Below are 17,885 nucleotides of genomic sequence, written 5' to 3'. Positions count from 1 at the left end.
ATGATCAGGACACATTTCTTCCTGTTTTCAGCACTGATCATGTGGAGCATACCTGCTGAGGAAATCTTTCAGCCAACTCTAGTGCTGGACATGGCTAAAGTCCTTCTGGATAACTACTGCTATCCTGAAAACCTAGTGGGAATGCAAGAAGCCATTGAACAAGCAATCAAAAGCGGGGAGATCCTGGACATATCAGATCCAAAAATGCTGGCCAGTGTCTTGACAGCTGGAGTGCAGGGTGCTCTGAATGATCCAAGACTGGTGATTTCCTATGAGCCATCACTACATGCAGCTCCCAAACAAGAAGCTGAGGCTTCCCCTACTCGTGAACAACTCCTGAGTCTTATTGAGCATGTGGTCACGTATGACAAGCTGGAGGGCAATGTTGGCTACCTGAGGATTGATTATATCATAGGACAGGAAGTTGTGCAGAAAGTTGGAGCTTTTCTGGTGGACAAAGTGTGGAAGACGCTGATAGAGACATCTGCCCTGGTGATAGATCTTCGTCACAGCACTGGGGGACAGATTTCTGGCCTCCCCTTCATCATCTCATACTTGCATGAAGCAGACAAGATGCTGCATGTTGAGACTGTATACAATCGGCCCTCGAACACCACCACAGAGATATGGACACTGCCAAAGGTGTTGGGAGAGAGGTACAGCAAAGACAAGGATGTAATTGTTTTGATCAGCCACCACACAACAGGAGTGGCTGAAGATGTGGCCTACATCCTCAAGCACATGAACAGGGCTATCACTGTCGGGGAGAAGACAGCTGGGGGCTCACTGGACATCCAGAAGCTGCGTATTGGCCCCTCCAATTTCTATATGATGGTTCCCGTGTCACGATCTGTGAGCCCCTTGAGCGGGGGTGGACAGAGCTGGGAGGTGAGTGGGGTGATGCCATGTGTGGCTACTGAGGCAGAGCAAGCCTTGCAGAAATCCTTGGACATCCTGGCAGTGCGCAGAGCAGTGCCTGGCACCCTAAGCCACCTCACAAACATATTAAAAGACTATTACAGCTTAGTGGAGCGGGTGCCAGCACTTCTGCGGCATCTCGTCACCTCTGACTTCTCTTCTGTGCAATCAGCAGAGGACCTGGCCACCAAGCTCAACACTGAGATGCAGACCTTATCTGAAGACCCCCGCCTGTTAGTCCGAGTCATGATGCCAGGTGAAGCTGCTGCCCCCGCTGCTGAGAAGCCAATTGCAGTTGCAGCCAACTTACCTGACAATGAGCAACTGCTGCATGCCTTGGTGGATACTGTCTTCAAGGTGTCAGTGTTGCCAGGCAATGTTGGCTACATGCGCTTTGATGAGTTTGCAGATGCCTCTGTGCTTGCTAAGCTGGGACCTTACATTGTCCACAAAGTGTGGGAGCCCCTCCAAAATACAGAGAACCTGATCATGGACCTGCGTTACAACCCTGGGAGCCCTTCCTCCTCTGCTGTGCCCGTGCTACTTTCCTACTTCCAAGATCCTGCTGCTGGCCCTGTCCATCTCTTCACAACCTATGACAGGCGCACCAACCACACACAGGAGCACAACAGCCAGGCAGAACTGCTAGGCCAGCCCTATGGGGCTCAGCGTGGCATCTACCTGCTCACCAGCCACCACACTGCTACAGCTGCTGAGGAGTTTGCTTACCTCATGCAGTCCCTAGGCCGTGCCACACTGATTGGTGAGATCACAGCAGGAAGCCTCTCACACACCCGTACCTTCCCTCTGCTGCAGCCTGAGCAGGGAATAACCCATGGCCTAACTGTCACAGTTCCTGTTATCACCTTCATTGACAACCATGGGGAAAGCTGGATGGGCGGAGGAGTTGTGCCTGATGCCATAGTGTTGGCTGAGGATGCACTGGAGAAGGCTGAAGAGGTGCTGGCTTTCCACAAGAACATGGGAGTACTTTTGGAGGGTACCGGGCAACTCCTAGAGGCTCACTATGCCATCCCAGAAGTGGCTAGTAAGGCCAGTGCTATGCTCAGCACCAAACGGGCCCAAGGAGGTTATCGATCAGCTGTAGACTTTGAGACGTTGGCTTCCCAGCTTACCAGTGACTTGCAGGAAGCCTCAGGAGACCATCGGCTTCATGTCTTCCACAGTCATGTGGAACCAACACCAGAAGAACAGCTTCCCAACAAGATTCCCAGCCCTGAGGAGCTGAGCTACATCATTGAGGCACTCTTCAAAATTGAGGTATTGCCAGGCAACCTGGGCTACCTTCGCTTTGATATGATGGCTGAGGCAGAAACAGTGAAGGCCATTGGGCCCCAGCTGGTGCAGATGGTATGGAACAAATTGGTGGACACGGATGCCATGATTATTGACATGAGGTACAACACAGGTGGCTACTCCACTGCCATTCCAATACTTTGTTCCTACTTCTTTGAGCCTGAGCCTCGGCAACACCTCTACACTATCTTCGATCGTAGTACTTCCCGCAGCACAGAGGTGTGGACTCTCCCCCAAGTCACTGGCAAGAGATACGGCTCCCTCAAGGACATCTATATCCTAACAAGCCACATGAGTGGCTCAGCAGCTGAAGCTTTCACTCGCTCTATGAAGGATCTACACCGGGCCACAGTTATTGGTGAGCCCACAATAGGTGGTTCCCTCTCAGTGGGCATTTATCGTGTTGGTAACAGTTCGCTATATGCGTCCATCCCCAGCCAAGTGGTGCTCAGCCCAGTCACTGGCAAAGTATGGAGTGTGTCTGGGGTGGAGCCACACATCACCATCCAGGCCAGTGAAGCCATGGCTGTAGCTCAGCACATTGCCAACCTGCGTGCCCAGGTGCCACAGACACTGCAAACTGTAGGCAAGCTTGTGGCAGATAATTATGCCTTTGTGGACATTGGGACTGTTATAGCATCCAACCTCACCAAGAACATCAACAAAGACAGTTATAAAAGAATTAATACAGAAGAGGAGCTGGCCAGGAAGGTGACTGCCAACTTGCAAGCTCTTTCTGATGATGAGCACCTGAAATTACTCTACATCCCTGAACACGCCAAGGACAGCATCCCAGGGATCACGCCAAAACAGGTACAGTTCTCTTGTACCCAGCTATACTGATGCCAGCTAGAATGGGAGCACAGAGTCAGATATCTTATTTTGTTTCTAGTCTATATCATAAACCCACCAGGATTTACCTGTACCCAGAAGAGAAGCCAGTGCCTGAGTGGGTTTTGGAGGCTGAGCTCTCTCTGACACTAAGGCAAATCAGGGTAGTAACTTGTGGTAGTAGATGGTAGTTCTGGATGCATGCATTTTGGGAACAACATTCAGGCTGTGAATCTCTTTCAGTTGCCATCTGCCACAAGCAAATATGCAGGGCTTCATAGTTAGAGGGAAGATATCTCATTGTCTCTGTGATCGCCTCTCTTTCAGTGCTATAATAAATTCAAGCTGTAATAAATTAATGCAGAAACCCACTGGTTACAAACCAAGTTTGTAATTTAAGAAAAATTTGATTGGACCAGAGTAAATGCATACACCCGCAAAACATGCAGCCACATACTCTTTAATGGATTTTCTATATAAAATTGCTCTACCTGACTTCTATTACACCAGAATAACAAGCAACTCCTTTGGTAGTGACAGTGGAAAGTTGTTCTGATTGTATCTCATGCTCAGCATCAGACAGTTTCCCAGTGACCTAGAAATACTTTGGAAGAAGTATCTGGGTGGAAGTTAGGTGACCCCAGGGAGAAATTGATTTTTAATAATCTACTTTTGCCCTTGCTGTGTGGTTTGCATAACAGTCTGTGCTTTGTTCTGAGCCTGGGTATTTATACATTGGTCTGCCTTGGCAATCTTTCTTGTTCATTGTTGTGCTGGAGGGAGCTCCCAGGAGCACTTGTTAAAATTCCATCTTCAAATTAAAGGGAGGGTTAGGATAACCTGATCCCTTTCTTGGATGGAGTTAGCTCCTTTCTGGCTACTGCTCTAGCATGGCTGTCGGAGACATCTTTTCTCCAGGGACTCATAAAATTACTTTTTGAAGAGAATGCATTTGCCTTTGCAATGAACCAGAGTATACCAAGTGTCAGATAACTATTAAATGTTTCCTGGGGGAGGAAATCTGTGGGCTTCCACCCTCTCAAGTTTTCGGCATGCATGATTTAAAGTGGGCATGACCTTTGTGGTATTATCTCCAACACTAAGGTCAAGGACAAAGTCTAAGCATTGCCAGGGGAGGGTATTTTTTTCAAGTTTGTTAACCAAGAGATGCTGGCCCCATTCTTGCCTCTAAGCTTAAATGGAAATAACTAATTAAAGGATTTTTCTATTCCATCACTCTCTTTTCCTCCTACATTTGTTGAGTGTAGAAAACTTCACTCTAATGATGTTTTTGAGAGAGCTCCCTGCTAAATTATTAACAACATATTGGCAGTGATACATCATAATTTCTCCCCATTCTACGAAGTGGACTCATCTTAAAAATTAGTCACTGTTTTCACTGAAGCCTGTTAATGGATATTGTTGGTTATTTTTACTTGTTCAAGCCTTACTTACTTTATTCAGCCCTTGAATGTTGAGAACAGGATGTACAGGACAAATATCTTATTTGTCACATGATGTGAAATTCTGATCCTGATAGAGCTAGTGAGGAAATGCCATTATACTAATTAGTGCCTCTGTTTACCTCAGTTCTTTGTCAAGCAAAATGATTGGAAGAGGTCAGGGATACATCCATAAGAAGGAAATCACATAAGTGTGGATGAAAATCAGGACAAATGTGAGCTTTCTTTAAGGGGAAATAATGTATAAATAGCAGAGGAGAAACACGGGTCTCGTATAAGGCTAAAATAGTTTCCAAAGATGTATGCATTCCCTCGTAGTGCTTGAGGAAATTGGGAGGCAGAGAGACAAGAGAGCGGTGTTAAGACATTTTAAGGCAAAAGAGGGTGAGTGAACGAAGACACTGAAGTCACTGAAGTAAAGGCTTTTCTTTGTGATAGAGGTAAAAGAAAATTCACCTATTCCACAGAGCACTGGGCAGCAAGAGTACCTTCATTTCCTGCCTTGCTTTTGCAGGGCCAAGAGGGATGCTTTCTGTGGAACATTTCAGGACTACCCCCTACCAATAGCCCAGGAGCAAATGCCTTAAGATTACAGTGAAGCTTACATGATGGCACTAATTGCATTTGTAAATCTTTTTTTTTTTGACAGTCCTGTACATGGACATAGTGGCTTTTTTAATTTGTATCACATTTATTCTTCAAAAACCTAAGAACTAGTTTTTCTCTTGTGCTACCTACTTTCCAAGCCACCCTTTCCCTTGACAGTGGGATTTTCTTGATAATGACCTTGACAGTGAAGCAGATCCAACGCAATTAAATGAAAGTGATGATGAATAACTGCAGGAAGGATAGGATGGGACATAGGAGACAGACAAGTGAAATGCATGTAGACCTCTGCATCTGCTACACTAGAATAGCTGCTGAAGCATAATACAGGGTAGTGGATATGTCTCCTCTATGACAGCAGCAAGGTCAATGCTAGCTGGAGTTGTGCGCTGCATAAATGCCACTTTCCAAAGTCAGACTTCCCAGAGGCAAATGTTGTATATATTGTTTATGATTCAGAAAATAGCATTTTGCTTATAAGGCAGAACTCTGTAAACTTGCTGAAGCGCAGTTCAATAATCCCTACTTTTATTCTTCTCTTTGCCTCTCTCTCCCTCCAGTCATACCTTCCTTTCCATACTGAAACATTTGTGTTCATGAATATCTGAGTATTGTAGACTACCTGTGGAAGAACTGCTGCCTGATTTTGGCAGATATGTTATGCCAATTTTAAGTGACAAGAGTCTCCCTGAGTGACTCTTTTGGCCCTTTGATAATGCCCAAATACTTTTAATGCAGTCTTCACACCTAAGTGAATTTTTCTATTAACGTTTCAGATAAGCAGCTGAAAATGATGATCAGAGTAAAAGACAAAAAGGAATCCTTTATAAAGAGAAATTGTTCCTGCATTTGAAGTCCTCCTTTTCCCAGATAAATAATATGTGTCTATAGCAGAATATTGTACTTGCTGAAGGAGGCAACAGTTACAGATGTTTCAGCAGAAAGGAGTAAATTTTGCTTATGTCCCTTCAATAATGAGTGAAATCAAAATGCTCAGCCTCCAAGTGTTAAGATAGATAATCGAATTGCTGCATCTCTTGCTAACAGGAAAAAAATTGTTGTGCGCCCATATGATGCTAATTTAGATCAACATAACCACAATAAAGTCAGTGGAACTAAACAGGCTTATGCAAGCCAGAAAAATGTCTCGTGTTTAACTCTCATTGACTCTTCACCTGTTGCAATTCATGCTTGCTTCTTGTATTTGGTGCAGAAAAGAATATGACACTTTGTTAATCACTTTTGTTCTTTTTCTAATACCTTTCATCTTCCGGTCCTGATACTCAAGCTCAATGCAGTTACGTTTGCAGTTATAATCCCACCAAAGAGATCTGTTTGTGCTCATTTTTTTCCATTGACATTAATGTTACAGTAGATTTGGCCATTAGTTTTAAGAATTTTCAATGGGTTTTAGATGAAAATCAAAATTTAGCCATGAATCGTGTTTTCAAATTTTTGCTTTCAAGTGTAATCTTCCAGGGCATTGACTAGAAAATAACTGCTCACTGGCTTGCAATGAGTATGTTACAAGCTGTGTATTGTCAGAGCAGGCTTACACACCGCTGTGCAGTGCCGCCCTTTGCGGGGTGAAAGTACAGCTTCTCATTCTGCCCTGCACTCCCTCAATGGGGACTGAGAGCCTTAAATAACCTCTTTTAATCCTTTCCAGAGCATCGTCCCAGAGGCTTTCAGCTTTTGCTTGTGGTAACCCCCCCCATCCTGGCTGTCTTCGTGCGATGGAGGGCAGGATTAGAATTCAAAGCTACAGTTCTGGAAAAACTGGAGAAATGATGTATGAAAAGCAGGATGAGGTTAAATAAGAACACATGCAGGGTTCTTACACAGTTTCTAGGGTGATAGTAATTGACTGTACAGGTCTGGGAGGAAAACAGCTTGTTTAGGGGGAGTCCTGTAAAAAAGTATATGAGTTCTTCAAAATTCATAAACTGAACACATGTCAATAGAGTCAAGTTGTTGCAGTAAAAAATAATCATCATCAAAGTGGAATGGATAAGGAGGAATATAATCAGTAAGACGTGTGAAGTCTCCTGCTACATTCAGCGCTATACTATGCACAGTCTTGGGCAATGCTTTTCTGGAAAGATGTGGCTCAGGTGGGGAGATAGCAGAAAAGAGGAGCAGGAGTAAAGAAAAGACTGAATAAGAGTCATCCTGAAAAAGTTTAAAAGATTTGAGTTGTTTATTCAAGAGAGAAGAAAACTGAGAGGAGACATGAAAACAGTCTTTAGATACGTAAGAGGCTGTTTCAAATATGAAGAGAATAATCTGTTCCCTTGTCCATGGTAAATAGGCCAAGAAGTAATGCACTTAAACTGTAGAAAGTAGTGAACTTAGACTGTTTACACTAGATGTTAAAAACATCTTTGTAATAGTAAGGCTAGTGACATACTAGACTGGATTGCCTGGAAATGACCTAGTGATATGGGTGTTTTTAAGAGCAAGTGAGAATCAGCTGTCAGGGATATAGCTGATCCTGCTCAGTCCTTAAGCTGGTGGACCTACTACGATGGATGGTTCCATTCCAGCCTATGAGGGTACACAAGGAACCCAAATGTTATTCTAAGAAAGAAGGGTGCAACCCCGCCACCCAGCCTCCAAGATCTCATGGTTCCTAAACCAACCAAGGATTTGCAGTGGCACAAGGGTGTTGGCTGATAATATTTTAACAGCTGGCAGTTGACAGCACTAGCAACGTTAATGGAAATTAGAGTTACATTACAATGGTCAGCACAAAATTAGCTAGGAAAATACAGTTTCCATCTAAATAGACAAAACAACTTAGGGGAGAGGTGAAAGGGGAGAAAAGAGGGAAGAGAGGAGCAGTTGGAAAAGTAGTTTGCTCATGATTGGGGTATGTGTCAGTAGCAGAACCAGGGATGAAACTCCATGCACAAGTCCCAGGGCAGCATTTTAGGTCCTATTTTGTGTCACATCACTTGTTCCAGTTAGGCCACTCACGTGTGGAAGGAGACTGCAGAATAGGGCTGGAGACCCTATATAGTTAACAAAAAACAATTCTTCCTTGGCTTAAGTGGTGTTAGCTTGGAGGTCCTTTAGTCTAGCCACATTGCTTATAGTGTGCTTACTAAGGCACCTGAGGATTTATATTTAACATCAAGTCATTTGTATGTAAACATTGCCTGACTGAGCAGCAGGATCTTACTCTCAGCTGCATCCTGTCCCAGCTTGTCCTTGGCCTGCAAACAGAGCCCTGCCTTCCAAAAGAGAGCGTGCTGTTGCTCTCTGAAGCTAGACTTACCTCCTTAGGTACCAGCAGCACATGGCCCATGTGCCAGTGCACTGAACCTGCAGTTTTCCAGGACAGTAACTCCGTGCTGTCAGTCCCAGCCTCCTCCCCTCTTTTGCTTAAAAATTAGGAGGCTTCCCCACCCTCCCAAAATTACATTCTGAGTGTTTTTCATCTGACTTCTGGTCTTAGAGCCTTTAGAATAGATATGTTTTCATACCTTTTCCTGCAGCCATGAAGATGAAGAAGAGTTTCTTTGAGACCCTTGCATATTCATTTTACTGCATGAGTCCTGAGGTTTTAAGACCTACCTGCCCACCTTGAAATCTGTAATGGATTTCCAAGAGTTAGCAACACCGCTAGCAAGTACTGAAGTCCTCAGTGAACAAAGATGTGATGCAGCACAGTAAAAGAACAAGTAGAAAAAAAATTTACCAGACATAGACAGAGAGGTTATTCTTAATCAACATGCTTATGGGTATGCATCTAGCAATTATTGTTGGAGACAGAGCTAACAAATCTGTGTGTTCAGTTAAAATATCATTAGTAAGTGGCTGAGAGTAACACATCAATTTTATTTGTAGATGTTACCAATGAGTGATGATTTTTTTCTCCTGAGGGGACCAGTACCTCTGAACTAGATATAAGCTCTGTCAGAACAATGCAATGCATGCTGGATATATTCTTCAAAACTGTGATTTGTTAATCAAAGTACAGTGGGCAGATCAAGTAGCATTGCTGTCACTGGGAAGTGGATTGGAAATGACAAACTCAGTAGTGCTGGACTGATATGTTTACAGTCCAAATACAGTGGTTATTTTCACAAGGTACAGTGAGAAAGAAGGGTACAGAAAAAGACTCAGTAGAGTTTGCTGTCACCATCAGATCAACAACTAGTGGTCAACAGAGCTTTTAAATTAATGTTTGAAATTTTGGCAATTTTGGCATACAGAAGGCACTGAATGATGAAGCAGCCCAGGGCAGCCAGAAGTGTGATATTGTGGGTAATTTTCCCCCAGGTAAAGGTAAAGTGCTTGAGCTGTGTCAAATACAGCTGCATTCACAGACCTCTGGAAACCCTCTTTCTGCTGTGGCAGACCTGCTTTTAGCAGGAGTGCAACCCAGGCCAGAGCACTACATGTAGAGCAGGAAATTGCCTGACTCCTCTACAGTTGCAGAAAGCCCAAATGCCTCCCAAATTCTGCAGCACATCGTAGGTTGGGGGAGCACCTTTTCGCACATGGCTCACTAATGACTCCTTGTTCTTTTGGGTCTAAAACTATGGATTTTCTGGGGCTGAGCTATCGCAGAGGGCAACTGATTAAAAAGCAAGTATAAAATCATTTTCACAGCAACCCTGAGGAGAAAGGCCAAATTGCTGAAGGTCACATAAGTCATATATATCCCAAAGCCTTATCTCCTTAAGATGAAGGAGAGTCTTCCATTTTCAGACGCATGCAAAACAGAAGTTTGGCAATAGGAGCAGGCTATGTCTTAATCCATGTAGGGGTTACTAGGATAACTTTATTAGTTGGCTACATATTGCTATTAAAAAAATGTCTGCTGTTTAATAACATAAGCTAAACAAAATTAAATTAATCACAGCCTAACACGTGAGACTCGAGGCACATGGCCACTGTATAAGAGATTTAACACATGTCAACCTCATGAGTACCCTAGCACATGCCCAACACATCAGGTTCCTCACTGTCACACGGACTGGCTCATTAAGAGGGGCTGGGGCCAACCTCATCTGTAGCCAGCAGCTGTTTGTCAGCTGAGGCCAATCAAGAGATTATAGAAGTCCCAAGTGCCTTATTTAGAAAGAACTGCTAAAGGAAACAAGTGGGCTTGGGTGGCAGGCCTGGGGTAGTGGCCTATGTTGTAGCCTGGGGGATGGTTCTTGTAGCCTTCTCAGCCTCTTTGGTCCAAGGAAATTCCTGTATCTTTGAAAAATAAACTGAGCCCTGACAAGTAGATGCCTGATCCAGATTCTGGGCATGCTATTGATGCACCTTATGGCAAACAATGCAGCAGCCAATGCTAACCTATGTTTAATATGCAAAAATCTTAATATCATTCGTTATGTTCTTCAAACTTCATCACATTCCTCACATATATCCCACCTGGACTAAACTTGACCCACATAATTCTTTTCAAATCTTGTGCCAGCTATCGGTGCCAGCAAATGATTTGTTTTGTTTTTTCAAACTCTTTCAGATCCCTTCCCCAGAAGTATTTGAAGATCTGATTAAATTTTCATTCCACACAAATGTATTTGAAAACAACATCGGCTATCTGAGATTCGATATGTTTGGAGACTGTGAACTTCTAACCCAGGTGTCCGACCTACTGGTAGAGCATGTTTGGAAGAAAATTGTTCACACAGATGCATTAATCATAGACATGAGGTAAACCTTTGAATGGCAAATAACCAGAACTCTTTCAAAGCAGCATTTTATTTGTAACAGTGAATTAGCTTTACATGGCTTACTGTCCTGTTTACAGGCTAACATTGCTGGGATTAAATGAGAAAAGGAAAACAGCCAAGGAAAACAATAACAGTCTGGAAGTATATCTCAAGATAAATTGTACCATCACTTGAGATGTTTAGAACTAAATAGGCAAATTTAGGGAATATGTTGCATAACGCAATCCTGGATGTCACATCTGTTTCTTTCTCTGATTTCTTTCTAATCTAACTCTGCATGTGCCTTGTATTAATTTTATATATATGTGTATATATATCTGGCTCTTTTACTGCAGGCAGTGGTCAAGTGATTGAACAGTCCAAAAAACAGACCATGCATAAGGATGTGTTACAACATCTAGTTTGCCATATCTGCAGTGCTAAATTATCCTGGGCAATCAGCCCTGTACTGAATGACCCTTTTGCACAGAGCACAAACGTGGCTTAAAGGTACTGTAGCACTCCTAGACCCTGCTGCAGCAAGCTGCAGCATCATATGCCTGCTCTCAACTTAGGATTCTGTTGGACACTCCAGTATGTCAACAGTACTCCAAATCTTATCAGCCATCAGGCATCCATTTATTGCCAGCTATCAAAGCAGATGAATATCACAAATATACATTTCCCATACAATATTTAGGTAAGTCATTCCCTTGTTTTGGTCCAGAGCTAATGTTTGTGAGCCCAGACCATTACGAATATAAACTAAAGAAAAGAAGGCCTTTGTAAGAACTTGGTTTTAATGCTAGAACCACTTATATCCATTGCCATCATGTGTCTCTCAATATTTGGTAATCTTCTTAATATTCTTCTGGTATTTGCAGCATGTGCAAGAAAAGATGAACACGGCAATGAGAGCAGAGAGAGAGATCTCACTACGTGAGCACAGAGGAGGCAGGGCAGCAACCAACAAAACACACCCATGACTGAATTCAAATTCAGCGAAGGCACCACCATCTTCCAATAGACTTGAGATAGGACTAGGACTTTTCTCTTTCTTGCCCCAGTTTTCTCCCAAGCTAAAACTCATATCAGGGCCAGGGGCAATAGAACAGCAAAGACGAAATCATGTCCCAGGTACCAAATGGTGTTCTTTTCTTGGGTTGCTTTGGTTTGTTTATATTTAATGTATTTCCAGCCCTTTGCACACAAAAGACCCAGTCTCTGAAGGCATATAATAGAGAACCCCAAACATTTTTCCTTTTGAAATTCTCCCTAAACCAATCTTATGATTTTAAGGCAAGGATGATAATTTCAATTTTACATGGGATTAAACATAATGAATAATGTTTCTCATCTTACAAGTTTCCCTCACTGCAACAGCTGGGTCACTTCATATTTTGATAATTTCAATTTTGCATGGGATTAACCATAATGCATAATGTCTCTCACCTTAATAGTTCCCCTTCATGGAACAGCTGTGCTGCAGATGAACTTCGTATTTTTAACCTTCACAGCATTGAGAAGAGCCACTGATAAACTAAACAGGTTCCCTAATGTCACACAAGAGGTCTGTAATGAAGGAAGTACTTGCCTCCAAAAGTTAAGCTAAAACTCTAGCAACTGCTCAGTCATTATTACTGACTAAAGTTTCTGCAGTTTCACTGTCTGCAAGAGAGTCCCAGGAAGAGCTCTCCAGCATTGCTTTAACTCACTTCAGCCGTGACGGCAGCTGCGGGAAACTGGGCTCTTCTTGGTCTAGCTGCCTCCTGGGCTGTGCAGCAGCAGCAGGACCTCCTGGCAGCACAGCACTATCCGGGACATACTGAAGAGGTTTATTTCAGTTCTAGCCAGTCACAGTGTGAATCCAGCATACAGCTCCCAAATGCTGCAGGATAAAGAGGTAGCTTCACTCTTTGGGACAGAGGCCTCCTGGATTGTCTAATCCTTTTCTGGAGGTTAAAAAACTTAGTTATGAACTGAACTGAACAAAACTCATTTTCTAGCAGGTTTTTGCTGGAATGTCTGTGCCAGGCACTCCTAACATCACCTACAGGAAAGCACTGTATCTATCTCCTACTAGTGAACAAAGTACAAACATTTCCAGTGCTGTATGTGCACTAGTATTAGTGAAAAGTGACAGACAAAAAATAATTTGGTATTCCATTATGTGTATTCATAGCCTAAGTCTCCAATGACACTTAGGCTCTTCAGTGAATTTAATTTGCAGAGACTGGTATGAAATTAAACTACAACCAAAGTTTTCGAACATGACTGTCTTAAATGAAGCAGCTAACACAATCTTTAGGCACAAAAAGAAATGACCTGATCTTATAAGGTGCCAAACACCAAGTATACTCATTGTGTGCAGCAGGAAATAAGAACACAACAATTCTACAAACATATGTTGCTTAAATTGGGATCTACATTTATATATTAGGGTTTAGGTATTTTCTCATGCTGCCTATGTCAGTAACAGCATCGGTTATTCAGAGTAGAATAACAGGAATCTGATGTTTCTCTGCAGATTAAGAGTCTTTGCTTACTTTCTGAATTTTTTCCAGGTTGAATCAAGAAAAAAATAGACCATTCAGTTTTATGTTTGCTTTTGAAGTCAGTTGTGGGCAATAACAGTCCAAGACTCTTAGACAAGATTTTGTTTCTCTGATAAATGTGCAAATGCTGATAGGGGAGAATGAATGTAAATGTATCAAAATGTAGCCATAAGTCCTTTGAGTACTGATGTTATGGAACAATACTTGGAAGGGAGATTTGCTGTCTGCCACAAATTTTCAATTGTTTCCTTAATATTTTTAATTTTTGAAAAGGTACAATATTGGAGGCTCCACCACTTCCATAGCAATCCTATGCTCATACTTCTTTGATGAAGGACACCAAGTTCTCTTGGACAAAGTTTACGACAGACCCAGTGACTCAGTAAAGGAAATATGGACCCAGCCACAGCTCAAAGGTAAAATGACAATTTCTTTTTAGAGTAGCTTTTCATTTCAGATGTCCCTCCTTGTGTATTTTGTAGTGAGCCATTAGACACCATAACTCATTTGGTGAAAGCACCTGCCATGATTAGCTCAAGCTGTGCAGAGAATGTAAAAACAAAAATGTGTATTTCAGCCACGTCCCTCAATGCCATCTATAAATAACAGTTTATCGCTCCTAGGAATGGGGTATGTTAGGCACGGAGGTTTATAAACGGGTCCCCAGAAGTTTAGCTGAATACTGTGTGCAGCAGTTGTGACTTGTTACTTTTAAAAGTTGCCAAAATTCAAAATAAATCCTGTGCTGTCTAGACCTCTAGTAATACCTCTTCCAATGCTCACACATAGTTTTATATGTAGCTCCTCACTTCCTACCTATTGCAGTAGATGAAAATGCCCACAATAGCCCAGTTTGTCCAGAGAATGCAAGAGAGAAAGAAAAGTACTATATTTTGCCCATGTGAGTGAGTTTGGAGCATTTGGCAATGTATCACACACACACACACACTCTGCCCTGCTGTTCTTGGAAGTTGAAAGAGTACTGCAACATGCAGAAACAGAGGTCTTCAGTGCTCATAAAGTGCAGTTACAGTGCTAAGCCTTAAACATCGGGTTTAATTCTTTTCCCCTTTAAAGCTAAGACAGTACCAAAAAAGGTGTCACAATGATGCCTGCAATTACTGGCTTGGAGCAGTTGAAATGGTTAAACTTTGTCACAGGCTGCAGGGTCCATCTATTTTCCCAGGCAGTCGGAGGTGGGCTGTGCTAAGGGATATGATTGCTATGGACACATTCCAGTTCCCATCAAAGAGAACAGGCAGACTCATATTAACTTCAAAGGAGCTGGATCTGGTCCTGTATTATATATATCTACTGTGAAAAGGGTCTTCTAATGGATATTACGTCTATAGTGAAATGAGAAGAGCAAAGATGGTGTGAAAATTAATTACCATGATATTGGCCCTTCTCTTACAGTGTAGTATGAGAATTATATGTCATACTGTAACTTACTTAAAGAATGACATTTTTAGAGCAGTTTAGAGTAGTTTTCAAGTTATCAGGTCCCAGTTATGACACACTGGCCACTTTTTCAAAGGAACTAAGCTCTCAAAAAGTAGCGTGTTCAGATATATTGAAAATAAGGTGCAAAAAACCTCCTACTCCTGTCAGCTGGTTTATGTAAGAAAATGAGATAACTTGGCTCAGATCCTAATAATAAAGGGGTAATTGTTGAAGGGTTTGGGACAAAGGCCATGCAACAGCTTCCATTTATGGACTATAAAAAGCCTGTGGGAAACCACTATAATTATGATTTCATAAAATGCCGCCTGCATAGTTTGCAGGCCAAGCTCTATGACAGCCATGTTCCTAGAGCAGGGATGAGAGTAAATCTGAAGGTGCTGCTGGCTGAACCTGAGTATTCCTGCTGGAGCAGTGGAAAATGTTGCTTTCCTCACCTGCCTATCCCACTCCTCTGATGGGATCTAGAGCTCCTGTAAAAGTCAAAGCCACAGAAGAGCCAGCAGCAGTAACCATGAGCTGGCCTCCCAGCTGCTGGAGTTCATAACCAGAAACTGATGGCACAAGAGCACCTCATAGGGTGACGGTCTTTTTTACACTATAGAGTCTGGGCTAGTGTAAAAAGTGCTTTAATACCATCATAGGTACAAAGTAAATTTCCAAACTTCTTTGGTTGTTAATAGTAGGTAGGGAATGAAGTGTGTTGTATCTTGGCTTCTCTTGCTCCATTATGGAAATAAATCTCTGAAAATTGATGCATTTCTTATGCTTTTTGTCCTATCCGGCAGGGGAGAGGTATGGCTCTCAGAAGGGGCTAATAATTCTCACCAGTGCTGTGACATCTGGAGCTGCTGAAGAGTTTGTATACATAATGAAGAGACTGGGCAGAGCTCTCATCATAGGGGAACAGACCAGTGGTGGCTGCCATTCCCCACAGACATATCAAGTAAATGATACCAACTTCTACATCATCATCCCCACCTCCAAATCAGTCACCTCTGCAGAAAACACTTCTTGGGAAGGGAAAGGGATACCTCCTCACATGGAAGCACCAGCTGAAACAGCACTCATCAAAGCGAAGGAGCTGCTCAGTGCTCACCTGCACAGCTCTAGATAGCCCAGTGGAGGAAAGTGCCCCTAGTTCTTAGGAAAAGAAAGCTACCTCCCCCAATTTTAAACCCTAGAAAGGAGCGGGAGCTTCATTTCAACCTCTATGCTCAGTGATTGGTTCCCTGTACATAGCTCAAAGTGACTCCCTTTTCAACATGCTGACTTTTTTACCCTGTTCTGTGGAACCTAACTCTTCCTGGGCATGGTTGAGACCAGGAAACTCCATTCACTGGGGTTTCTGGATTCCTATCCTGTGGTCAAGTGTAAACGTTAGTTGTTGCAGTGTCTGTTTTTAAGATTTAGCTCCAAATCACAGATTTCCTTCGGTCCCTTAGAAAATCCCAGCTGTCAGTGTTGAAGGCATGTGAACCACCTCAAAGCATTTATGCAAAGATAGAAGAGGCACCTCTGCACCTTTGGAAATTGTGTACATTCCTATTTATACATCTTAAAGAAGAATTAACAGTAGTTGGGAGAGTCTGTTTTCCGAACTGCAAGAGCTAAATTAAATCTCTTCTCCATTTCATCATTTAAATGTACCAAAAATAACCATTCCCAGTCTGTCAGGGTTGCCCAGACTCCTGGTATTTTGTAGGTACATGCCTGCTTCTCCCCTAGTATCTGGCAGAGGGATGGGGAATGAGCAGGAGAAAGGCAGTACATTGACTCTTTCACCCAGTGCTCAGATCAACAGACTCAGGGAAAAGAATCATATGTTTTTACTTGAGGCTAAAACCAGATTTGCCCCAAAGGCAAGAAGAAAGCAGAGGAATATCCTTTGCACCCTGCTAACAAGCTACTTATTAAGTAATGGTGTATTCCAGGGCAACTAACAGAGTTATTGACATGAGCTTAATCAATGCACAACATTCTTTGTCTTTCTTACAATTCTTATCTAACCATCTGTCTTTGTAATTATTTAGAAATACACGTAACTCTAATCTAGATCTCAAAATTTCTCATCTCTACAAAATGCCATCTGAAAGGTAATTAAGTTAGGAAAATGGTCCCCCGAAATTTAGTCAGTTAAGAGTCTGTAGTAGATACACATTGCTGTTCGCTTGTTCATTTGTAAGTTACTGCTGTTTTTTTTATAAATTGTGTTTAAACATCCGACTGCAGAGAATCTCTTTCAGTATTTACAGGAAAATAATTTTAACAACCAAATAGACTTTCCATCTTTTTTACTACTTGTTTGTCTTACCAACTATACTCAGAGCGTTTGCTAACCTGGACTCTTTTGAGTCATTTTTGTGTTCTGATTTTTATGCACTAGCTAGTTGTTGAACTTCTTAGTGTTGTGGAAAATATTTAAATTAATTAAAACTCATGCAGAATTTTGTGTAAAGTGATATATGTATGAAAAATATTAAAGATTCTTAATATGGAAAAGGCTGGAGTAGTCAATGAATGAGTAAACAACACTGAAGTATTTCTTCTAATGTCTTTTAAGCGTCTTTAATATCTAAGTGATTCAGATATACTGCTTTGTTTTCCTAAACACAATCAGTTGTGCTGTCATGTACAAACAATAGTAGCTGTTAAACCCAACATTTAAAAACTTTAGCCATCCATTCAAGGACCAAAAGCTATTCCATATGGGCACAAATAGCAAATAATTTCTTCCCATAGTAATATGGTAAGTACTTATGAATAAAAAATATGTCTAGAAATTGGAATCCAGTTGGGAAAACAAAGAATGAAGATGCATTTGCTGCTAAGTCCATTTGAAATCAGTAGTCCTGTTAGTTCACTGAAGTGATCAATTTCACTGGAAAATTAATGTGCAACCTTGACAAATTTTATTAATTGACAAAATATTATTTACTATTTCATAGGTCATCTGCTGGCTAATTGGCATTAAAATTATCGGGCTTAACAAAGGCAGTGTGTTAAAAATATTTTTTTTCCTGTCTTCACAAACTGCTATGTCATATTTATTCCCA

At 42.0% G+C, this 17,885-nt stretch overlaps 1 protein-coding gene across 1 annotated transcript; it reads left to right on the top strand.

Annotated features, from left to right (window-relative positions):
* RBP3 (retinol binding protein 3) lies at positions 1–15,946 on the top strand. The gene is made up of 4 exons (XM_075155443.1): positions 1–3,048; positions 10,624–10,814; positions 13,642–13,784; positions 15,618–15,946. The coding sequence occupies exons 1-4, from the start codon at positions 1–3 to the stop codon at positions 15,944–15,946; spliced, it is 3,711 nt and encodes a 1,236-aa protein (XP_075011544.1).
* The last annotated feature ends 1,939 nt before the right edge of the window (positions 15,947–17,885 follow it).

Source organism: Calonectris borealis, chromosome 7, assembly GCF_964195595.1.
Source record: "Calonectris borealis chromosome 7, bCalBor7.hap1.2, whole genome shotgun sequence".
NCBI classification, from domain to species: domain Eukaryota; kingdom Metazoa; phylum Chordata; class Aves; order Procellariiformes; family Procellariidae; genus Calonectris; species Calonectris borealis.
The sequence above is the reverse complement of the archived record's forward strand: the minus strand, read 5'-3'. Positions and strand labels throughout refer to the sequence as shown.

Coding starts and splice junctions, on each gene's coding strand:
- RBP3 (XM_075155443.1), top strand. CDS start 1: ATGATCAGGACACATTTCTTCCTGTTTTCAGCACTGATCATGTGGAGC. Junction 3,049..10,623: donor CAGGGATCACGCCAAAACAG/GTACAGTTCTCT, acceptor AAACTCTTTCAG/ATCCCTTCCCCAGAAGTATT. Junction 13,785..15,617: donor GACCCAGCCACAGCTCAAAG/GTAAAATGACAA, acceptor CCTATCCGGCAG/GGGAGAGGTATGGCTCTCAG.